The sequence below is a fragment of the Copidosoma floridanum genome, unplaced genomic scaffold (genome assembly GCF_036245765.1).
Source record: "Copidosoma floridanum isolate Cflo_tuat_1 unplaced genomic scaffold, Cflo_Japanese_pri ptg000019l, whole genome shotgun sequence".
In the NCBI taxonomy this organism is placed as follows: Eukaryota; Metazoa; Arthropoda; class Insecta; order Hymenoptera; family Encyrtidae; genus Copidosoma; species Copidosoma floridanum.
This window is the reverse complement of record NW_028321896.1, coordinates 5,543,327-5,568,733: the sequence shown is the minus strand read 5'-3', so window position 1 is coordinate 5,568,733 and position 25,407 is coordinate 5,543,327. Positions and strand designations below refer to the sequence as shown.

General features: G+C 41.2%; 2 protein-coding genes across 2 annotated transcripts in view; one reads left to right on the top strand and one right to left on the bottom strand.

Moving 5' to 3' along the window:
- LOC106635854 (uncharacterized) overlaps positions 1 to 21,339 on the top strand; it is a 48,033-nt gene extending 26,694 nt beyond the window's left edge. Inside the window, exons 7-9 of the mRNA XM_089593412.1 lie at positions 3,761 to 3,980; positions 6,239 to 6,353; positions 20,105 to 21,339. Of these exons, the coding sequence (XP_089449538.1) occupies positions 3,761 to 3,980; positions 6,239 to 6,353; positions 20,105 to 20,156 (387 nt within the window). The 3' untranslated portion in view covers positions 20,157 to 21,339. The remainder of the gene's footprint in view (positions 1 to 3,760; positions 3,981 to 6,238; positions 6,354 to 20,104) is intronic.
- On the bottom strand, positions 17,925 to 19,001 carry LOC106635855 (uncharacterized). The gene is made up of 2 exons (XM_014348022.2): positions 18,762 to 19,001; positions 17,925 to 18,416 (listed from the first exon to the last, which is right to left on the bottom strand). The coding sequence occupies exons 1-2, from the start codon at positions 18,971 to 18,973 to the stop codon at positions 18,200 to 18,202; spliced, it is 429 nt and encodes a 142-aa protein (XP_014203508.2). The 5' UTR covers positions 18,974 to 19,001; the 3' UTR covers positions 17,925 to 18,199.
- Positions 21,340 to 25,407: the final 4,068 nt, after the last annotated feature.

Here is a 25,407-nt window from a genome sequence, read left to right as displayed (position 1 = left end):
CGTACCGGCTCTCCGTTAGAAAGCAACTTTCCTATCCCCCGAGTTTTTCCTCCTCCGATGTAACGAGCTCTAATCGCAACGAGCGTGTCCAGAAGGAAAAAAGGCACGTACGGCGTAGGCATGCGGGAAAGAACCGTGAGGTTGCAAGTTCGAGTAAATCCTGTACCACCACAAGGGTCGACCATGGATCTGCATGCGCGAGGGCCGCAAATCTGTAGACCGCGCGAGTGCGAGTCGTACGTACCCCACAACTTGTTTCCCGCTCTTGGCCAACTTCCGATCGATTATAGCACCGCGGAAAGGCACTAGCGAAACTTGGAGGTAGCGTGTATCGGCAAACCGGTGCCTTGAAACTTGCTGGCGGGCTTCCTCGTTCGTAGACAATAACTCATTGGCACTCGTGCGGACACTCGTTACGTTTATACCTCGACTCATTCGTCCCGAGCGCGTGCGGGGATGATCCGACGATTCCGGCTTTCCACACCCCCCACACCTAATTGGCCCGGATGCTCTGTTATTAATTATATCCAATCTGCTGCGATTAGCCGGTCCGCACCTCCGTCCAGCCTTGGGGCACGTGACCGCCGTTTTGCCTTATCTCGTCAAGTGCCGGAGAAGTCTGGCGCGCACGAGCGGGGATGAGCTGTACGTGTCGCGCCAAAACCGGCCGTCTCGATCCTCGGACATAAATTCGTCCCATTGCAGTGTCGTTCGTCCTCTATTTCCTTTATCTGCTGCGCATCGAGGGTACGAGGCTTCGCGTAGTCTCTTTCCCGGGGCGATTTTTCTCAACTCCGAGCGCGCGGTATCTTGCCCGCCCGTTGTTTGGCAATTTTTCGACGTCGAGTGGAATAACGTTGGACTCTTATTTATCTCACGGCGTGGACTCGTCCCAGCGAAGATGGATCTTCACCCTCCCCGCCCGGGACTCCTCTTGATCCTCCTTTTTTTCCCCAACCATGTGCATGCCAGTTTACGTGGGGTTTCAATTGACCCTCAAGGTTCTTTTTTTCCTCCCCCCTCGGGGGTGCAAGAAATGGGGCCCGAGGGAGGGGAAGCGACGCCCCTGTTTTGCTTGTTCTGTTGAGGAATCGAACGAGATCTTCCACTCGGACAACGACACTCACGAAACTTTGGACGTGTACCTATACATTAATGCGAAATGACCAATGGGCTCGAAAGACCACACCACCCCTCCCAGGTCCCTCGTGCGGAGGGAAACCTTCTTTCGGTTCGGTATCTCCGAAATAAATTACCATCCGTCACGAAAGTAGATTCGTCCCTTTTTTTTTTTTTTTTCGTTTGTTTCATCGATTACCGATACACGCGGCCTAATGATCGGTACGTATGAAATGTACACTTTGCTTATCAATCAGCATCACATCCCTGTCGACTTGGTTGCATCCACTACCAAACGGAACTGTGAACCCTCACTGTTTACTCGTCCTTTGGATGGTAAATACCGTATACGGTAGATCAGAAAAAACGTTCATCTCGTCCTTTGTCGGGTTTTTATTTGCGAGGAGAAAAATTCATGTCTTGCAATCAGAGAAAAACCCTGTCCGGCGAGAGCCGAAGGGAGAAACAGCTCCGTAGAGGCAAACTTATGCGCGTTTTCGACGCCACCCCGGCTGCTAACCCCTTCTCCGACTAACCCACTTACTTTTTGCCTTGGGTACATCGCACGAGATTGCCGTAGTAGAACACAGAAAAAAAAAATTTACTGCCGCGGAGGTAAAAACATCCATTTCACTCGAACTTTTCGAGCTCCTACCCCCAATTTCACATTGACCGCGCGACGACGGCTGATTTCGAAAACCCAAACAACCCGTCGCGAGCGAGGGGGGAGGGGGAAAGGGACTCGAAACATCATAGCGCCATTTACCATCCGGTTGTCGGAGATGGTAAAAAGAAATTTCTCTTTGGGACCTCTATACCGTCGTCGGCGATGAAAAAGGGGAGCAGCAGACGACACGTGCCCACCCACACCAGCCATGTAAATTCAGCCTCGAGCACATTTGATCGGAATATGAAATTCCTCGGGGAGCCGGATTCGCCTCTTATATATACTGTCCTGCAGTCGATCTCTTTTTTTCCCCCTCGCGTTAAATTTCCTATTCTTCCCTTTTTTTTTTTCTCTTCATCCCTTTATTCGCACGCGCATGGGATACGTAACCCAATAATTTTGCTGTGAAATGACGCGTGGTGATGGTTGAACGTAACATTCCGAGTGTTATCGAGTATATCATGTATTTCACTATTAATATACAAAAAAATTGCATTTTTCGATGTTTCATTGTAAAAGGCATTTTATTTCCCAAAGTAGCAAAGGATTCACCAAACATGTGTCGCTCTAATTCACCCCCTCGTACATCGTGTCTCGATACCGACTTCACCATGTTGCCCCTTAGGTTTTTTTTTTTTTTTTTTTTTTTTTTGTTGTTCTAAAAGCCATAACACGGACGATGCCCAACTCGTTGAAAAGTTTGACGTAGAGGTCACAAGAGGGTCGATCGGAGGTACGAGGGAAGCAGAAAAGTAACTCGATATTCCTCAGGGCTACTCCTCGTAACGTTGGCTCGTTCGTCAAGGTTGTCCGAATATGTATACGAATTGGCTCTTTCAAGAATTTACGAGTACACAGATGGCTATGTCGTCGAGCCTGGGTACCAGAGATCGATATTTTTGTTTCAACGGGGAAGCCAATTGATGCTGGTACGAGGCAAGGTCCCGAAAAAAAGGGTGATTCCGTAAACAAGCGTCAAAACGATGATCGGATCAAACAAAACATTCCCTCAAAGCACTTGTGTACGTAGACGATATACGTGGAGGCCTAAAAATCTGGGAGCCAAAGCAGACTCGAGTATCATTCCACGGCTCTCCCCCTGTTTTTTTCCAAAGGAGTTAAGAATAAGTAAATAGGCGCAGCCGGAGGGGTACCTTTGCAAATCCCACGATTTATCAATTTCGCCTGTGTACAGACTTATCTCCTCCTCGCACGCCTGTAAATATATCCGAAGTTTTCCCCCTCGCTCGGAGGGATTTTCTTTTTTCTTTTTACCTCTCCGTAGCTGCCGTGAAAAAATTTCGGAGCTTCAATTCTCTACGAGTGTATATTCGCCATGTGGACATGAAAATAACACTGGTCCGAGCATCAAAGCCTTTTTTTTTTTGCGAACATAGCGCCCCAATAAAAGTTGTCTGGTATCGAGAATTCCCATCGAGATATGTTATATTCTGTCTCCCCCCCCTTTTTTTCATGCTCCACCGCAATTGTACCGAGAAGTTATTAATTTTGCCCGTCGTTTATCATCCGCTCGAAAGAGACGCGTGTTCGGGATATAAAAGAACAAAGTCTCGCGAGACAATCGAGCTGGGCGTCGGGTAAACTTGTGGAGCTCAAAAGCTGTTATTAGCCCTTTATCTTTGACTCCTCTCTCAAGTGCGTTTCATTAAAAAAGTTGGACTCCCCGCCAACTTTTTTCGCTTCTTACCGTGCGTGGGCTACACTTTAACGCAAGTACGCCCACACACAGCGACGAATAAAACGTGATTTACGATGAGTAACGAAAACTTGAATGGTTTTTAGTTTGAAAACCAGTTAAATCGTTGAAAAAACGCCGATCCGACATTTCAAGTGATACAGGTCAACGTGCGATGCGCCTTGCACCTTATCCAGCTTGCGACGATGAAAATTCACAAAAAAAACAAAAAAAAAAAAAAAAAAAAAAAAAAAACAAAAAAAAACTTGTGATTTCAGGTCCACCTGGGCGAGGGTGTGGCCGTGTGCGAGGAGCAGCTGCGCGCGGTCAAGTGGAGCGACTACAGGAAACTGACGCGAGGCCTCGCGGCCATCCTGTTCAGCCCGACGGAGCTGGCGACGTGCTCGGTGACGGGCCAACGCTGGAGCCGCGCGGGCACGGCCACCGAGCGGCCCGTCAAGCCCGCCCTCGACAAGGCCAAAGTTCAAGCCATCATATGTAAGTACACCCTCGCTGCCATTGCCATTATTATCATTAGCGCAACAGTGGGTCAGTAGTGATTATATTTGCAAAATTGTCACGTCCTCTGTATATGGACGCGCTTACAAGCCCGTTAAATTTCCTTTATAGCTTAATGCTCGCTGCTAATGAGGAAAGCTCGCGTTACGAACTTTTTTTTTTCTTTCTTTCGTCGAGGTGATCTTTTACGCCTACCGCTATGGATGGAAAGTTACGGCTGATGAGCGTTACTTTTCACGCTGGGTGCACAATCAAAGTTTAATCGACCCTACGCGCTCTTTCAACGTTTTCAAGTGCTCGTTATGAGTATCTCCATTTTTTCCCTCTTTACTTCTCATCTCACTTTGGTACGAGCGCGATGCTAAAATTTAAAGTCCATTACATCTCGCACGCAGCGGGGGCCGGCCGGGTGTTATATTTCGCGCTTGTGTTTACGCAGGATGTTTTTGTTCCAGCGTCGGTGGTATATATTTCCTGGCCTTGCCACGCTCCCCCGTCTTCGTAACTCTTCCCCGGAGCCCCTTTTTCTTCGCGACCCTCGGCACCTAAAGTTTACTTCATTTTTTCATCTCAATTTCCAAGCAACGCGTTTCACGCGAAATCGAGATCTCAAATGGAGTGAAAAACCCATGCTTTCTCTTATACCTAACAAAAAAGTCGGACGATTAATGGATCGTGGTGTCTTTTTTTTTGCCGTCCCCACGTAGCGAGAAAAAAGTTTTTGCCGCACCTCAGCTGGCTCGCACGGACCCCAGGTGGTGAGAGTACTTTGGATCCACGTAAACTCGTTTTAAAGAAGCGCGTATCCAAGCCACGCGAGTTTTAGAACAGACAATTTTTTATTTCTCCGTAAACGTCGTGAATTACACATAACAACTTATATCTACTTCCAACGGCAGTGATGTATAGGTCATCCGAATGAATGGCCAACGGGTCAAATCGTCCGTTCCCGTCCGCGTACACGTACCCGTGCGGTGAAGTGGACTCTGCATGCTTATTACGCGTTTGCACCAAAAGCGTATCCAGAGACGAAAATCGGCGACTCCATGTTCGGCCATTTGCGTTTTCACGTACCGCGAATCAGAAGGGAAAATTAAGCTTTGGGTGGCGAGTGATGGTTGAATGGGCGATTCAGCGGCTTTGCCTTTGAAATTGCCAGCTTTTGGTGGACTCGTTTGCAAACGGGTGCTAAGAATTTTTCCTTGTTTGTTTGTTGGTTTTTTTTTTTTTTTTTTTTTTTTCTGCAAATCGCGCAACAAAGCCCATCACTATGGTTTGCAATGAAACTCGACGCACTTTATTACCGCTTGCCGAGTGTTATTTCTTTTGTTTATTCGCGAACAAAGCAAAATGCACCGATGATAAAACCAATGGCACAAAGAGGACGGGAGGAAAAAAAAACAAAAAAAAAACAATGAAAATCGAGCCAATAAAAATCACACTATCCGCGCTTTCCGGCCCGCTTGCATCAGCCAATTCTCCTCGTCGCCCTGCAGTCCGAGTCCTTTTTTTCCCTCCCCGATATCTGGGACTATCTCTCCCACGCGTGACTGTGAACCATATAGTTCTCGGAAAATCAACGACTCGTACGTACAGTGTACGCGCGTACCCCCTATTTCTCGTCCCCCCGGCGCTATCAGAGTCGTGACTCCCGTCGGAAGTGGGTGATCACGGACCCGCGAGAAATACACGCGTGGCTAATCCGTATTTTTCCGCGCTAATCGTTGAATCGTCGATACGTGCTTTATTGTCGTGCCCCTTTTTTTTCAATCTAACGGCGCACGAGCTCATGTCCTTCTGCGATCCGTAAAACAAGTTTGCGGGAGCTTTGGTGGGCATAAATCCCCGAGACTGTCGTAACTTTTGGTTCCCCGAATGCCTCTTTCGCGCTTCGTTGGCCAGCTGTTACACGGTGTTTTGATGAATCGCGCTGATAACGCCCGGAAAAATACTTTCGGGGCGAATTAAAAACCAAGGAACTCTCTGCCCTCGCGTTCAAAACAAAGAAACCCATCATCCCGACTCGCCTCTTGAATTTCTTCCTCCTATCGATCTGATTTACAAGCGTCCAGCCCGTGTTTTTATTGAAAAATCCCGACTGTGCCTCTTTCGAGTTTACCAACTTTTGCAACGTTTTGTGGCTCCTGCAAATGCGCGATCGTACCAGAGTACGGAAAGAGGGTAGAAGATGTATTGTCCATTACAATAGCAACAATGTCCCGTTTGTCTGTTTGCAGCGTACGTGACGTCACGGTTCCCTTCGGTGGACGTGAGCAGCGTCAAACAGGTGTTGGCCTACAAGTGCAAGGAAAACTCCACGGCCTTGAAGATGAAGTCCATCCGGTACATTTGGTGAGCCATATTTATTATCCTCGTAATTTTCTACACCCATAATGCCACCCCATCGTGTATACCACGCGTCAAAGTTGTCGACAAGAAACTGCGATGGATGTTTGGATGATCGAGAATTCCTTCGTCCTGTGCTTACTTTGTATGACTTTGTAAGGTGTACGCTTGAAAAGCGAGTACAATATCGCTTGAAAATCCGAAAAAAAATTTCGAGTACAAACAAAAATTCCAAGGGTCTCCCGAGACAGTTTCAATATTGATGCACATGTACGAGTGCGCAGGGAGCATATATTATATCCACTCCAAAAAGGGGGTCGCCGGTCGTTCTTGGTATCGATTTCTCATAAAGCCAAAAGATGGGAGGGAGGAGAAAAAAAAAGAGTGAGTAAACACTGTAAAAAAAAAAAGTATTTAGAGCTGTACAATCGAGCCATCCCCGCCGAACAAACAGGGGGACTCTGGCAAAAGGTCGTTTCGATTCAAGAACACAGACGAGCTATCCTGCTTTTTTTTTTAATTTCAAACAAAGGAGAAAATGATACTCCGTATGCATACACCCGATGATTTTCCAAAAGTGCATCGTTTTTTTTTTTTTTTTTTTTTTGCACTCTGTTGCTCTCGAAAAATCACGCGCGATCCTCTTCAATCTTCCTCCCTTTTCCCGGAGTCCGCCTCGTCACTCCGTTGTCGTCGACCATAAAACGCAAAGTGGAAAAAAAAGGGGAAGGGGACGACGCGCACTCGACTCCCATCCTCTAAACCCTTTCCGCCGCGGTCCCCTTCTCTTCCACTCATAAACGTGTCACTCGTCGACGCGAACTTCCACGTGCGTTGTACACGCGTGCAAGTGGAAAAAAAAAAAAAAAAAAAAATCAAACGTTCCCTAGTCACGTTTGACTACGCGTACAACATCTTTGCACGCACGCGTATTCCAATCTGGTCCCTTTGATCCGGGTGTGCTGGCAGAGAGCGCGTATAGTGGTTCTCCCATGCTCGAGTAGCTCCTCAATAATTATAACATATGTGAAGGTATTCATTCGAGGATGAACCTATACGTACCCTTGGCCAAAAAAAGTCACATGTAAGCGAAAGTAATTATTTCCCTTTAAAGTTGAAGCTATTTGTGCCGTTTATACACGTAGAGAGAGAGAGCACACCCACAGAGAGCAGCGTAGCGTCAGTATAGTGGGAAGCGCATAGCCATGTAATTTTGAAGCTACATCAACGCGCTCCGGTGCCCTTCTCATTTGCGTTTCAGCTCGCGTGTGTACACACGTTTGCTCGGTCGTGCGGTACCCCCCCTTCATCGACTCGTCCCAAGCTTCAACGCGCCTATACGTATGGTGCGCTAAATAACCAGGCGCGCTTGCAGAGTAATTTTGAAAGCTCGCGAGCACATAGTAGGTAATACGCAGCTGCTTTGCTCCGTGTGGATTATATGTGTCACCTACGTATGTATCATCCGCACGTGATGAAAAGGAGAACGAACATCTTTGGAATTCGGGGTGTTTTCTTTGTTGCGAGGGGACCATTGAGGTTTGTTGGCCTGGAATTGGGAGAGAATCATTTGGAGGATCGGGTGGAATGTTTGCCTTTGGGGGGACATGTGTTTTATTGGAAAATTCCAACTAGATGAGCTGCGGGGAACACAAAAATTGTCATCGAAATCTTTCATGCGCGAATAACCATTTTTCGATAATTTTTTTTGCCGACAAGTATATCGTGCTAGCTTTCATGTTGATCTCTCACCGTTTTTGGTTGGCAACCTTTTTGCTGTTACTTTATTTTTACCCGCAGATTTCGATGAGATATTTACTCCTGGTAATGGTAATAAAAAAGTAAACAAAACAAAAAAAAAAAACAAGGACCAGGAAGTTGGGGTTGCCACTTGTTTGCGCGTGTACGGTGGGCGGGGTTGGGAAGCGCGATCGGAAAATATGTATGTATATATTTGAGTTGAGCTGGTGGAAAGATGATATTCAATCTGCGGTTATACATTTTTAGAGAACATTTTTGCTCAAGGAAGGTATGAAAAAATATATGTATACGTGCTCTGGTTATCGTATCTCGTTGATAAAAGCTTGGCAAATCGTGAAAATAATTTTGTATAAACCTGGTGGTTGGCTATTATTTTTTAGTATCACCCGCAAGCTTTTATCTCGAGACGTGTCCACACTCTTCTTCTTATTTTTTTTATTTTTTTTTTTTTTCGTCGTACATGTATCAAATAGAAAGACAGAAGAAGTAAAAGAGCTAGACACAGTAATGGCTGGGTGTATTCGCTTATTTCGGAGGGAAGTTGAGACTCTGAAAGGAGCCGAGTGCTTATCCTGAATTGCTAAAACGTGAGATACCCCGAGGAGCGACAAAAAAAAAATTCCACACACATCACCTCGGAGAAAACGCGTGATTCAAATCTTAACTGAGGCGACGCAGCGATGACAAGAGCTAGGCAATTTATTTTACGATATGTAAAGTTATCCATCCTTTTTTTTCTCATTCAAAATAACTCATGCAATCCTTTAGCGATTGGTTTTTTTTTTTTTTTTTTTTTTTTTTTTTTTTTTTTTTTTTTTCGTAAAAGATTTTTGGCCGATCTTTATACGAGTCTGCTCGACGTAGTTATAGATTTAAACTTGAACCCCTTGACCTCGTAACTATATTAAAATCACTGTCTTCTTATGGTAGGCCTTAGAGATGATTGAAAGGCGAATACCGTTTAGGTAGCATCAGAATTTTTTTTTTTCAAGGTCATTTTAATAGAAAGGACAAAAGGTTCATTTCGAGATTTTCTAAAATTAATTTTATAACGTGCGAGAAGACACAGCCCCGTTTTTCCTAAGAAAAATGCGCCCTTTCTTCGGGCACTTGCAAGCTTTCATGGCGCCAATAAAGGCTGTACGAGGGCACGCAGCTGCCAAGCATTGGGGAAACATCGAAATGATGAATGCGCCCGATAAAGTGCCCGCCTGTGCTCACAGGTATACATTCACAAAAGGTAAAAATCCAAGTGCATCGATTACAATGTGCCGAAGCCTCGAGACGGTAAATAATAATGGTAACAATAAGATCTATGTGCGCCACAGGCTTGCCTTATCGAGGGAGAAAAGGTGGCGGGGACGGCGAGGGGGAGTAATATACGCAGGGAGTTTTCGGGTCACGCGTTATACGCGCATAGGTACGCCTTGAAGATAACATTACGCGTTGTTTTATTACTTTTATCGCCGGTGTTTGAAAATTATTGCAAGGCTTTATTTACGCTTTGAGCTGCTTGTTTACGGGAAAAATATTGTTTGCAAGCCACCTTGGGCAGGGAGAAATTTATCGTGCACGTATATACTATTCATTTCTCCGTTTGTCGTCGTTATGTAACTTTAGACGTGGCATATACTACGTTGGACGCGTTTCTTGCGAATCTTTACACCGACGCTTTTGCGTTTGATATTTTTCAACCTTTCCTTGTGGGATCTTTTCTTTCAAACTATAGGAGCTGAACATTTTTTCAAGAGTATCACATGCCATACTCAAGTACGTGACAAACATTGTAATCGCATCGCGTGTAAAAATATGCCACACCATTGAAATACCCTGTTCATGAAAGGTCATACCAAACAGATTTTTACGCAAAATTTTAGAACCTTAAATATTTGTCTTAAATTATCACAGTGCATATTGTAATTCTAAACGATAAGATGACAAAGAGTCGTCAGGCCGGGGTAAGCGTAGTTGAACTTAAATTATAAATCGTGCAAAATTATAATTTCACGACTATTTAACTCGAGTAACTACAGCATCTTAGAGCTGGATAGTTCCCGCGTCGTTTCATTATAATACGTACGCACAGGCTCATCAGACTTGCCCGAACTCATAGACACGAAATCCTTCCCTCCAAAGCATTGTAACGATATTACGACGATGATTATTATCATTATTCCTCGAGGCGGAAATTTACAAGACGCCCTTTCTCCTCCCCCTCCCCGTACTCTGCTCTCTCTCTCTCTCCTTGCCTGCCTTTAAATGTCCCAGCTTTCTCATTACAAGTTTTATTGCTGGGTATATATTATTACCGCTCGACTGTGCTCTTGATGAATACTTCTAGGACAAACATGTACTCGGTGAAATGTAAATTTTAGCTAAAATACGTTTACCTTTGGAGGTAACGTTTAAACGAGAGATAAAAAAAAATCATCTTTATACGTACACCATTGCAAAATAGAGAGTTTCCTTCGGTGGCAATGACAATCAGTCGAGTCGATAAAAGTAATGCAAAATGGCATTGTCTGGATTTATACAGTCATTGCTCAGTACCCGTAACTTTTTTTTTGTCCCCTCGCAGCTCTAATCAGTCGTCGACACGGTCGCTCTCTAATTAGCTCGCCGAGTCTCGCCACCGGCTCAATTTCCACCTCGGGCACACGCGCTAAAAAGATTTTCATTATTCCGAGGTGCTTTTTCTCCTCTTCCTCTCTCTGCGTGTGTTGAGGGAGAAAAAAAAAAAAAAGAAGGAAATCCGTTTGGAGCTAAACTCGCGAAAAAAGGGTTAAGCGGGCGATTTGTCCTCGAGGAGATTGAGCGCGCGTATACGTACACCCCCGGCCGACGCGCTTAATCTCGCGGAACGCGCAAACTAACCTTATTTTTCACCCCGAGAGACCTTCCGATGGCGTTGCTATTTTTTTTTTCTTTTTTTTTCCCAAATTCAATCTGATCCGCGTTTACCGAGCAGCTGCGAAGACGGAGCGCGTCGGGAGGGAAAAGGAGCAGGCAATCTCCGGCCGAGGCTTGCGATGATTGCTCCATTATTTCACGAGGCTGCACTCGATATAATCGAACCGGCCTCGAGAGTCTATCGCCGCGGCTTTTGTCGGGGTATACATTCAAATTAATCCGCTCGAGGAGTCCCGAGAACAGCCGCCCGCGGAAGTGGGTACACGCGCAAGGGGGGCCAATTTGCGATCCATCGATTAGGAGCAACAGCTTATGGATCGGAAAGCGGGGATTCTCCTTTCGCGCGGAAATACTCTTTTATATGCTCTTTGTGCCGATTCTTCGGGTGTATACATTATTTCACGCGAGCTATTTTTTAATTGAATTTTCCTCTTCGTTCGGACGTTTTTCCTTATTAAGCAGCGCAAGGTTGGGCCGGAAATCAATCAATACGAGCTTGCACCTTGAAATTAATCCCCTCCTGGCATTTCTTTCCGTGTAGGCGGCCAAGATGGATAAATTCATCTTCCTCGAGTCTGTCAGTCGCGCGTGAGTGCCCGTCCCTCCGTATACGACATTTGACCTGACGTTTGTACGTGAAAAATCTACCGTGGATCTTTTCTTTTCCTTTTTTTCTTTTTCTTCCTCCCGTGAAAAAGCTTCGCCAACGACGACGCATGTGGTAAAGGAACGACCCCCCAAAAACCGGAAATTTGCTTATGATTTTTCGCTCCGGCTGCTGTAAGTTTTGCCTTTGCCGTTTTTACGACAACGGTCTCGGCTAATACGGGGAGAAAAAAATGAAAAGTGAAGAGGATGTGTGTGTAATAAGTCGAGCACGCGGAAGAGGACGAAATAATGATAATAATGATGAAAAAAAAAAAAAAAAAAAAACCCTTGCGCACAGTGCGAATGCATTTGAATTTCACGTACGGTCTAAAATGCGCGCGAGATGAAACGTTGAATACTCGGTTTTAATTATGCGTAAACGAGCGGAGGCTTCTTTTCATTAAACAAATTTTTTAGTCGCACCTACCTCGCTTAAAAAGACATAAAGGCAGGAGGCTTGAATTAATTAATTTTTTTTTTACATTTGTTACCTCGTTGTTTCACTTTTTTTTTTTTTTTTTTTTCGTCATATTTCTTTTTCGAGCCGAGATAGCGAGAGAATAATGGGTTGAGAGGGGACTCTCGTGTTATTTGTAATCCTAAAAAGAGGCACTCCCTTCCGCGTACGCGCATACTTTTAGTGGGGAGGAAAAAAAAGGGTTAACATATTATGTACACGTGGCTGTCGAGTACTTTGAAACTTTTCCGCGAACGCGTCGTCGTAGCCATTACCGAACTCAAAACTCGGTAATTTGCTTCTTTTTTTTTCTCTCTCTCGAAAAAGATTACCATGTACCGGAGAAGCCTTCAGGGGTCGCGTCGCGAGTCCCAAATTGTTTTCGTCATTACCTGCCCCGTATGATCTCGTTCACTTGCACGGCTTACTCGCAAAACCCATTTATCCGGTCTCTACGTACAAGGGCTAACCCTCGCGTGCCTGTGCCAGAGGATGTAATGGGGTGTTAGACGAAAGGGAATTCTGAGGCGAAAAGTGTGTACCCCGAGACGCGCGTTATTATTTCCCGCGTGGGTGCATAACAGCAGCGCGCGAGTAATTAGCAAAGGTATGTGACTCCTGCGGTGGTGTGGATACGGTAATTTCACGCGTCGCGAGCAACGAGATGGAGTACGGCTCTTTTCGTCTCTACCCTGTTAACTCGTCTACCACGAGGTTCCGGCGCTTGGGAAGTATATTTTTGATCTCGTATGTTTTCGGGCTGTGTGCACATTTTACGGTGAATCTGTAATGGTGTACAGCGTTGAGAAACGATGCGCGGGACAAATGGCTTTTTCATCGATGAAAAAAATATCTCGGAAGCGCCGAGATAGATAGTCGTGTGGGAGGAAAAAACGAAAAAAAAACAAAAAAAAAAAAAAACAAGAGAAACGCGTTTCGTCTAAGTCACATACAATATCTGCGCGTCGTCGAAGGAATTTACTTTTCGAGATACGTCATGTTCTGGTACAATTATAGCCGGTGATCTTTGCCGCAGACAACATGTCCCCGAGGCGTTGTTAATCCCCGTCGTCGGATCATTTGTATATATATTTTTTTTCTTACCCTCGCCCAAGAAAAAATAAAAAAAAAAAAAAGTTCCCGCGTGTGTGTACACGAAGATAGAGATAAGGGAAAGATAAAAAAAAAAAAAAAAAAAGAGGAGATGAAAACGTAAGGCTTGGGGAGATAAAAGTGTACTTGAGAGAGCCAAGGATGCACGTTTCGTCGTGCGAGGACCGCCAGGGAGATTTTAGAGTGCACGTTACGTGCGCTTCATTATTCAGTGTACAGGTTTTATTGTACCGCGTCTTCTCTCTCGGTTTTTCGAGTGAAAAAGTTTCGGGCCATTATTGTTCCCTTTTGTGGGTCGAAGAGTTTGGATAGCGGATGAAAATTTTTCGTTAAATTTTTTTTGTCAACGAGTGACCGACATCATCGACGTTTTTTTTTTTCTTTTTTAAAGGGCGAGTTCCATCGCTTCATTAAATTTCAGGGAACAGCGGCGTGCGGTCGTGCGATTGAGGTATTTTAACTCGCGAACGACGGAAAGGAAAATAAAAGTAAAAAAAGGAACTCGGACAGCGCCGCCGAGCTTGACTCGGATGATTCACTTTCATTGCGGCTGGGCCGAGTTCCTCCCTTTCACTGTCGTAATTATTCGCCGCCGGAGAGGCACTCCCTCTTTTTTTTTTTTTTTTATTCCCCTCCTCGTTGACTCCGACCACGTAAAATTTCACGGTAAACTCGCGACAGGATCGAATAATTAATTGAGTTGCGCGTGTCTTATGTATATATACCTCGAATTGCAGTGGTAAAAAATTTATTCAGATCAGCCGAACATCGATTTGTACATATTGAGCCGGTCGGAACCATCCTTCTCTTATGCCGTCAACTTTCTCCTTAATTTCTTTTCAAACAGTCGAGAACTTTTGTTCAAAGTTCCTTACACAAAAACTTGAATCTTCCCTCGTAAATCTTCCCAGTGCACCTCAATGATTCACTTTGCAGAGCAGTAATTAAGTAGCACGGGGGTTTACAAAATTTTTGAAATAAAGCCAGTAAATTATTCCGAGCGTCCCCACAGTGTGTACACCCCCTCAATCATTTGTATACGTACCCGTATACGCGTCGGTCTTTATTACACAAAATAAAAGCACGAGAAAACTCAAACTAATTACGCTAAAAAATCGACTCGATTAATTTCCCAAAGTTATCCAGCCGATGCCGCGTCGCATTATGGTGCAGAGAGAGACAACAACGGGTATATATAGCGGGAGGTACACGGGTATACGAGTGACAAACGAGGTGGGTCGTGACGCAGCGCTCGATCCTGCGTTATTGTATAGGTACCGGGGTGCAAATAATTTGCAGCAGAATGTGGATTTTCCGCGCTTGCCTGAACATATATTTACATCATCGACCGGTGCGATGGCCAAAATGTACCTAATCGTCCATTAATTTTTAACGATCGTTTGGTATACGCGCGCACACACGTGAACTTTCATCCTATACGTATATTTTTTTACATTGTAAGCATAAGTGATTTTCATCTGCGCTTGTTGCGATGTATAATATGTATGTACAGTGTCTGTCTACAGTGTGGTCCATATTAACTAATATATTTTATGGGACACTGAAAGCCAACTTTTAGTATTCATGATATCACGTGAAAACAATGCGGGTTGTTGAGAAAATTCGTTCGATGGAAATAGTCAGATATGACGTTAACAACTAATCGGGATGATAATTGATGGTGACCAAGAGAGATTTACACCACGTAAGGGTTCATCGGTTATAATTTCTGCACTCAAATGTTAAGTGTGACAAAGGAGCCATAGAACATTACTCGAGTACTTGAGGGAATTTTTTTCGTATTCATTTCTTTGGACGACAAGCACCATGTTTTTTCATGTCTGCACAGATGACCGCCATATAATGACATTGATGTTTTTTTTTTATTTGAAACAATAAGATGTTGGCATGTTTACAGTGCCTAGCTCAGCATTTGAACTATTTACAAGAATAATAGGCTAAAATCTTTCGAAAGCACATCAATCTCTTTTATACAGTAAGCGTAGTTAATCCACTACCGTAAGAGATTCTGATAAATCAGGCAGGTTGGGATACTCAATTGAGAAATATTGATAAAACTCAACGAATCAAGTTTAAAATACTTCGGTTTTTTTTCACCTGTCATAAACTGATTTTGTGTCTTATTTTCTAAAATTCTCGTAACAATATTGTCAATGTCATCCTTATTACCATCATAACTTTTATCATCACTACCATAATTGCATTTATCGTCACTGTCCCCATCTCTGATAATATTATTATCACTGTCAGTGAGGTTTGTCATTAAATGGCTTCACAAAAATTGACATGTAAATAATCACAAGTGTGACATTCAAACATTCTGAAAACTACAGCATATTCGTAACAAGTGTATCACAATCATTACATTTTCGACGAACTGTTTTACATTTCCTTAGCTATTTAAAATTTTGATTCTTCACACTTAGAAAATTCGTTGTGTTTATTTTCACACCGGACAGTTCATTCGTAAAAAATATTTACTGGTAAACAAATTTCATGAGCTTTACTGATGACTTACTACAAAATACGAACCTAACGCAATGATCTGTGTATTAATAGCGAACGAATGATGAAGCAAAAATTTTTCGAAAGATCAACATCTAGTCTATTTGGCGACAAGCCTTGTGTACCCATACTTTGTTAGATTTACAGCAGTCAGCAGCTTGTATTATGTATCCACCTCCTCCATGAGCCATGCACTTGTCGAGCCAACATTTTGGTATCTTATAACGAAGGTCCAAAGGGTGGAATCTAGATCTACCTTTTATTTGCTCTGTTGTAGGATTTGACTCGATAGATTCGGTTCCGTAAGGGATACTGATAAATTGGTCGTACAGAAGACAAGTTTAAATGAAAGACATTTATAAAACACAATCAAAGTTTAGATTTTTCAATGCTCTCCTACCTATTGTAAATAGATTGCATGTCGTAATTTTCTTCACCACTATTGCACTTATTGTTATTGTCGTTATGGCTGCCATCGTTACTGTCAATGCAAGCACAAAAATCGATACAAAAGTACCTACAATCTTCAATCAGAGAAGTACAACATACACTCGCTGTATTTAAAAACAGCAGCTTACTTGTAACAACTATCACAATCAATACTGTATTAGACATGTCATTGCAAGTATAGTAATGTTGTACCTACACACAATGACAATCTTTTCATGACTGTCGTTATTTATGTGTTCAAGCGAGTACACGAGTATAATTTTAACTTGGTTTTTCCGATGTACCACACATGTACAAGAAGTTTGATGATTTATTAAAATGAGTCTTATCCTCGTGATTGCTGATTTTTCTCTTTTCATCTATTTTGTACTTCTTTGGGTGCTCAAAAGATTTGTAAGTATTTAATCTTATAAAACATTTCGTTTTGAAAGGAAAAAACATTTATATTATAATTTCGATTTATTGTATCATATTAACTAATCTATCCATTTAAGAAACAGTAAAATTAAATTCATCAATATATTTGGCAAGAAGATATGAAGCTACAAAAAAGTCCTCAGTCTTTTGGACGACAAGCATCGTGAACCCAATTTTCATCGACATTACATCGATGAGCAGCTGATATTACCCCTTCACCGAATCTCAAACTGCTAAAATTAATGTCAAAACAGCAGTTCGGATTCTTGTTACGGGGATCAAAAGGATGAAATCTAGATCTAGATATAATTTGTTCCAAAGTCAGCTCATGAGTCGTTGATCCATTTATGTTTGGGATGCTAAAAAATAAGGAAGTTAGAGTAAAACTTGAATGAAGAATATTACTGAAATTAAAAAAGTATTCATGTTGAAAATCAAGCGTATTAATGCTTTCTAACCTGTTGTAAATGGATATTGTGTTATACTGCTTGTAATCACCATTATAACATAATTCATCAGTTGACTTTAATAAATGTAGTTAGTGTCGAATTGGCTTCCACGGCAAAAACATCGTACGGTCAAGGTGACTGCCGTAGGTCATTAAAACACGTGATCGAGCTCGTTCTCTGATGGTTATTAAACGCGGTAGTGACTTAACTAGTAAAATATTAAGAGACATTATTCTTTTTGCAGTTTATCTAGGCCTTGGACGAACGATGCAGGCCACTGTAGTTTTTTAAACAACAGTTTCTCATGCTTGCCTTTATAGCTTATACACAAAATTCAGATGTGCTTTTGAACGATTACATGGTATCGATGAATGTACGACGGTAATTTTTCTACTAGTTCAAACAGTTAACAATATTACGACGTTATACAATTTGCAAGTCAACTCGCCCACGTGGTTTAATGACCCACGAGCCATTTTCAGATTACATTCTCTAATGCCGTGGAAGACAAATCGACCGTAAAGAATACGTTCGCTTGTTACCAGAAGATTACTCGATATTAACTTATCACTGCAATCATTAACACTGTAATTATAGCTGGTATTATCACTGCTGTTAACACAAAAATTTACATAGAACTTGTCACTATCTTCAATCAGTGCAGTGGAACAAACATGAACTGTACTTGAAAACCATAAAATACTCGTGACAAGTATAACCATCACTACTTTACTAGACATGTTGCTACAAAAGACTAGTGGACGATGACAAACAATTGGTTACTGATGTCCTTTACGATGATGCTACTAGTATAAGAGAGGATGATTTTAAACCGGTTTTGTCTAGGTACAATGCTCAATTCTATCTCATCCTCTTACATGATGTTTTTTTCCCATGCATTTTAATTAGAATGTTTACAAAATCTTCTTGCACGTTTCAGAGTTTATTTATGAAAAATATTCGTTACAAAAAACCAATGCGTGCATTTAGATTATAATTTATTTTACAATGCCAAGCTGTACAAAAATCTGTAAAAATATGCGATAAAAGCAGGAACACAATTCATACGCAAATTATTAGTTGTACGAATGCAGTAAAACAGTTTTGACAAGTCAAGGATTTTAGTCCTTGGGGCGACAGGCATTGTGTATCAATACTTCTTTATCTTGACAGTGTTGAGGAGCTGCTACTCCTGAACAATATGACGGAGTGCACAAGTGAAGGTCAAACCAGCACTCTGGCCTCTTGTAACGAGGATCACGAGGATGAAATTGTGATCTGGCTTTAATTTGTTCCGCCGTGAGCTCTTGCCTAGTTGATCCGCTCGTGTGAGGAATGCTAAAAATTAGCTCACCAGAGTAAACAAGAGAGTTAAAACTATTCATGAAACTGCAATTGCTTAAACTGTACATAAAGTTTAAGGTTGCTATAAGATCGTATTTATGGGACGCTTATTTAACAATTACGTACAACTAACTGGTACTTGAAAAATATTTATTGAATGAGATTTGAAAAAGTCTGGTATCAATTTTGAAAATCTGAAGTTTTGTCTCTACTCTCTCTCTCTCTCTTCACTTTTCGGAAATAAGTTCTGTACAATGTACAAATATTAATGAAGTTTTTTTCAGATTTATATACAGATTTGTAATAGCTGGCAAACTAAAAAGCAAGTGTTCATATTACCTATTGTAAGTTAAGTTGAAGTCATATTTTTTATCATGATTATAATTATCATCACTGTCATTGTGGCCGTCACTATCTCGGTTTTCATCATCACTACGACCGGCATGATCCTTTTCACCATCTTTAATAATAGCGGCGTGAGTTTTACATTTCGTGTTTGAAAACAACACCATACTCGTAACGACAATCACAACCAGTACGTTGTTAGTCATGTCAGAAGATTTTATCCGTGCACTCACTTTGTCGCTCTGTTCGTTACTACCGTCATTTACGTGGCTGCTAGAAAAAAATGCAAGTTTGATTTCAAACTGGTTTCAAAGATGTACCACGATGTACGTAAGCTATTTTAATAGTTATTCAAATCGATCTTTTCCTCTGGTGTCATTTGTGTCTCTTTTCAATTTTTTTTTTCAAGCGCACTCATCGTATGCGTATATTATACGTCGTTCAAGTACCTACGAGTTTATATGCATACATAATATTTGCCATCAAACGAGAACATGAGTAATATAGCAATAATATAGCAAAGGACCAAATCCCTGTAGACGAAACTCAATGCTCAGGTACATTTTATCAGATTTACATGATTACTTGAACCTAAATGTCTCCTTATGTTCTTGTCGTACATTGATTTCCTAATCATAGTGACCGTCATCGCGTAACTGTTGCTCAATATTATCTGGAAAATATCACTTTGAGCCCTTTATACCGCACTTTTTACCCTGCCATTGATCACATATACTTGGTTTTCTCTTCGCTACGGCATCCCAGTTCCTCACAGCTTTTGAAATTAATTATTCCCCCCCCCCCCATTGGTGTAACCAGAGAGCTGTGAATTTGCGAAGCGTTAATTAATCCTTACACCGAAGCGAGCGACCCCGCGCCCTCAAATTCCGATCTCCGCTGCAGCGGTACATTTTTCGCCAGGGCGCCAACCCACAAAACGCGCCGAGGGACACTATTATGGCGAAAGATGGATCGCCGGTTCAACGCGTCGTTAGCCACACTTGCCTGATGGCTTTTTCCCCGCTACGTGGCTGCTTTTCCCTGTGTACCTCCAGTACGGCTCAATTGTCGTCAGGTGACTTGCACATTTCGTCCTTTTGCCTTATACGATAACTACGAACGGGTACAGGTACCCCTCAATTCTTGAGTTTTCAGAGTTATCTTTGGACACTTGATTTGTTGTTGCAGCGCAATCCCATGCAAAAAATTGCCTTAAAATAAAACTTGTGAAATTCGCGAGTCCTTTTTTTTTTCAATTCCATGGGGATGTGGAACAGTTGTAATGTTTCCATGGGGATGACGTAAAGTAAACACTCTGTTTTGCTGGTCTGTTTCAGCGAGCGCCAAGATACGGAAACATCGCCGAAGATGGAGGCCGAGGACAAGTGAGTCGGACTCGGCGGAACAGCAGTCGGAGCTGGCCGGTCGGAGCAGCGGCGCGACCGCAACCGGCAGCCACGAGACGAAGGAGATGAGGACAACGACGACGAAGAGGACATGTTGGATGGGCAGCATCGGGAGGTGGGAGAGGAGGAGGGCAAACTCGGGGCCATGCGGAAGGCGCTCTGCGCGAGTATAAAGGCCGCGAGCTCGGCTCTCGCCGCTGCCACGTACTTCTAAACTTTTTTTTTTTTTTTTTTTTTTTTTTAAATCGTGGCTTGTTCTTTCTTTCTCTTGTTTCTTTTTATTTATTTTTCTGGGATAGAGACCGTTTAGTGGTTGATTAAGTGGTGTATTGGACGTTTAATTATAATATATTTGATTTGTGATAATACCTAGGTAGCGTTGCCGGGATTTTCGGATCTTGGGGATGGTTTTTTCCCCCTCGACATGGATATACCATTAGAAGAGAACGTGCACACGTGTGATACGATAGTCGTGTTGAAACTGTAATATTAAGGGTAAAAGTAGATTTTCATGCTTCGTCGTGGGAATATAATTTTTCCAAGATCTCGAACATTCCCGATTTCGTGTGTGATGCCGATTGCTCCGATTCGAGTTTTCATATGTGATCCTGTACCTATAGTGTAGATCGGCGTGCTTCGATGCGAAGCTTCATCATTCTCGCTACAGTTTGCAGATTTAAAGTCACGAAATTTTACAATTATATACAGTTTTAACGCGTATAATGATTTTAAAAATCTCAAGTCTTAGAGTGGTTTGATTTTGTGACTTGATTGGTTTGAAAGATTTTCGTGCAAATTAACAATTTTAAAGTGTACCCGACAGCCACTCTAAAAAAAAAAAAAAAAAAATTAAATAGGCCCCAAGAACATGTCCGTTTGCATCGAATGACGTTTGTTTGAAATGACTGTCTGCGCTCCACATACATGAACGAATACGTGTGTATAAAAACGGAACGATCTGTCTGTATACCCGAAAAGCCGATTTCCTCAACGGCCGAGAGACGCTTAAAAGCTTTTCCCCAAACTACTTTGGAAAAGAGATTCGAAGAACGATCGTGTACTGTGCCTTGGGTAAGTGGTAGGAAAGGATTCGTAGGTACATGTAACATTTCGAATTAAACGCTTCGGGAATTCGAAGAAGGTAAAGAAAAAAAAAAAAAAAAAAAAAAAAAAAGAAAGAAAGAAAGAGGTGAAAGAAGGTAGATGGGTCGAATATCTTAGTTGCTCACCGCAGTGACGTATAATTTCTCGTTTCTAATTAAACGAGTCGAGAGACCAGGCGACGAGTAATCCGTTTGCGTTGCTAATTACGGTTTACATCGTGATTTACATACATACATAACGTAGGGGAAGAATAGAAAGGGGGAAGCGCAATGATTTTTTTTTCTCTCGTCATCTCGCATTCCTGTGCGCTTTTTTCGTGTTCCTAATAAATAGTGAGCTTTCGTTGAGTATATATGATTATAAAAATATACATATGTATACGCATGTTGTGTAGGTATACGCTCTCGGGCGTATTTTATTGTTGTTTTATTTTCGTGGTCTCTTGCGCAACTTTGTTGTCCATACTATAGTATTTACCTGTAGGGCTGTATAGCGCCGCGGGCGGTCGTTTTTAACGTAATCGATGGTTGTGAAAACTTTTACGATTTCCTTTGTTTTGCTCCTTATTTTTATTTTTTTTTATTTTTTTTTTTTTCGTTTTCTTCGAACGGGCGCTGTGATTTGTAACCTGAGATAAATAAATCTAAATGAAAGTTACCGATACTTTTTTTTCTCATGTCAATAAAAATAATTCTTTTTTGTTTAATCGATTGATTGATTTATTTTTTTTTTTTTTTCTCAACACGAGCAACTTGTCCTCTTTTTTTTTTCTCTTTCCAACGGAGCAAATTGTCGAGTCGCTGGTTTCTGTTATTTCGTTTTAACTATTGGGCTGTAATGATGAAACATAGTTTCTATACTAAATAAATTGTCGTTAAAATTATTATTATTATTAACGCCACGCTTCGAAAAGTAGTGTACATATAATAAAAATAATAATATATTACCATTAACATTATTGTTATCACACAGTAGGGTCTTAAAAAATAATTCTAGGGCTTCCGCGATTAAATTAGAGAAATAATAAATGCTATTCGTGATAAAAAAAAAAGTATCGTGTGATATATGATTCGCTAAATAATTATAAACAAGTTAACGTGTATTCCTTCTTAATGAGTACATAATTAAATAACACTCCGAGCAGGAAAAAAAAAGAAAGTTATTTATCATCCGGTCGTTCAAATCATCCACGCAACGATCCTCTCGTTAACGATTCCGTGCGCTTCCGAAAAAAAAGTTACGTGAAACAAAAACAAAAACGCGCGAGACGCCGAAAGAGACTAAAGCTCCGTAGACGCGCGGAGCAACAGCGCTAACGATCTTCCGGATGCAAATTCACGCGCGCGCAAATCCGGGAGCATCGCTTTCTCGAGAAAATTCGGGGAAAGCGCCTTGAGCTCTTGCGCGTGACCGTGCATTCGAGAGACTCTGGCGCTTCTCTCTCCGTATTAGCTGGAGTTTCTTTTTCTTTTTTTTTTCTTTTCTTCTTTGTAGATTAAACATAAATTCTAACGCTGAAAATAATACTGTCATGGATCGGAAAATAATGTGCTTGTATTTTCGTTGTAAAAATTTTAAGGTGAGTACACGAGGTGTACATTGTTGACAATTTACCGGAGGCACAGTCGACTTATCCTTCGTATCTATCAAATGTTGAGTCAGTCTCCTATAAGGGCGTTGTGAGATTCGGCTTTTCACGTAAACGGTCCAAAGTACTTGAGAACAAATATCAAAGTACGCTGGGCGAGCGAGCAAGTAGTACAGGTCAACGGAGCGTCAGACCGTCATTGAAAGCGGAGTTTGTCAAGTTTTACAATGAGCGCGGAGGATTTAAAACAGATATATAATTATTATAATAGCAATGATAGATGATTAAATAAACAAGTGAATAGTTGTATAAATAAAAAAATAAAAGACAGCGAGTGAGAAAATATTAAAACGAAAAAGAGACAAGAGAAACACACACCGAGTGCGAGTGAAACGGTCGAATGTGAGAAATCCGGCTGTGAGGCGCCTTTTTACCGTCGGGAGCAGAAAAAGGGGCGCGATTATATAGACACGCTAAGCGTTGATACGATGCATATTACACATTACTTACACGCTCATTGCTATACATACACAAACAGTTTATACGACGCAAAACTCAGACACGTGAACATACAGACACAATCACGCTTATATTATCTCGTTAATAGTATACATATATGATGAAAAAAAAGATAATATATATATTTAGAGAGAGAAAGAGAGAGAGGTAGAGAAATAAGCTGCTGAGCGTCTAACCCTCTCTGGGAGTAAGAGTCACATCATCTAGTGCAATAAAAAGTAAAATGTATATGTATATCTATTCACGTAGTTTTCGTAAATAAAAATGAAACAAGAGGTGCGTCGAGGCTGGTAATATTGAGAAAGAAAAAGAGTTGTCGAGCAGAGAAACAGAGAAGGAAAAAAAAAAATTATATTGTCGTCGACAAGCCCTTTTTCATTCTCCTCGACGGCCCTCTTACATTATATATTAAACGAACTTTAGTGATACAGGATTATAATAATGATAAATAATTATTTATACAATTACGACATAGATTCAAAGCGAAAGAGAGTTTGTGTGAGCGTGTGACTGAAATTTTTCGGCTCGAGAAGTAAGTAAAATGTATCGGAGAAAGAAAGAGGCGATGGGATTACGAGGAGTGATTGAGCGCGTAGACGGAAAAATATACACTTTGGATTGGCTGTGAGCTGTCGACGACAACGTGAAGATAATTTACAGATTTTCACGCCAGATGAAGATATAGAAAAAAAAAAAAAAAAAAAAAAATATATTAGTATGTAAAAAAAACTAATAATTAAAAAAAAAAAAAACCAGAAAGGGACGAGTGAAATTACAAATCGTTTAAATGATGGGTACTTTTTACGCGATTAGAAGTATGAGAAATATTGAACAGGAAAAATACGAAGCCCGTGACAAGGAGTGTCGAAATGGTTGACAAAAAATAATAAAAAATAAAATAAAGTTGCAAAAAAAAAAGATTGAGAAAAAACAAACGGGCGCTCACGCAAAAGGTCCGACAACCGGGATACAAGGGTAGAAAAAACGTTCACATAGATCAGCCTAATTATTATTACAATATATATATGAATATATATTGGTGTGTCCTGTTTATGATAAAGATGAGAAAATAAAATAAAAAACGGGATGCGCGTCAATGATATATACATGAAAAGTTACATCATTTGTTGGGAGAGCATATTATATTCATCATATTTAATATATACATGAAGAAAAATATATATACATATATATATATATTATGTTTAGAATATTTATTTGTTGAGTTGGTGATAATAAACATAATTATGTAAGTAACATAAATAGAGTATATATGATTTTATATAAGGAGAACGCGCGGAAAAAATTCTTGAAAAAAAAAAAAAAAAAAAAAAAACAAAAAAAAAAAAAAAAAAACGAATAGATAAACGTGTTGATAAGGGCCTACGTAAATTTAAACTAAAGTAAAAACAATGATTTGAAAAATAGTTGTTTGTGAAAGAAAAAAAATAGTAGGACTACCGATAATCGTTTTGTTCCGATTATTACAACACATTTATTGATACATTCATTCTCCTTTTCCTAATTTTTTTTCACTCGTCTTCGTGCTTTTATAAACACATGATCGATAATTGAGCGTTTTCAAGGACAGGTGTACTTAAACACTACCGGAATTATCGGATTATCTCAGCGAGACGTGATTTTTAAGCTAGTTTTATTTTATTTGATTTTTTAAAATCAAACTTAAAATCGCACCAAAATTTAGAAGGAAAACAAAAAATGAAATATCGGACACATTATACGAAATGAAGCTCGAAAATTTATGTTGTGCAGTTTACCTTTATTCGAGGATTTTTCTTGTAATTGAAAAAAATGAAGCTGCAAATGTTTACCACCAATCCTGGTTCCGAAAATGTATCGAATGGACAGTTACTAAGCTCCTGTTCGGTAATTGCTCGTCCCACAATCATATACGATGCAAGCTCAGAAAAATCAGTAATAATACATCACCTGTTAAGCAGGAGAGAGCCAAAGCGCGTATAAATGCGCCGTTGCTTTCCATTTATTGTTGTGGGGCCCGACC

What these genes read in the sequence shown, in the direction of transcription:
- LOC106635855 (XM_014348022.2), bottom strand. Translation starts at nt 18,973, where the DNA reads ATGACTAACAACGTACTGGTTGTGATTGTCGTTACGAGTATGGTGTTG. An exon ending in TTCAACTTAACTTACAATAG is followed by an intron (nt 18,417 to 18,761) that starts GTAATATGAACA and finishes GCTAATTTTTAG; the next exon opens with CATTCCTCACACGAGCGGAT.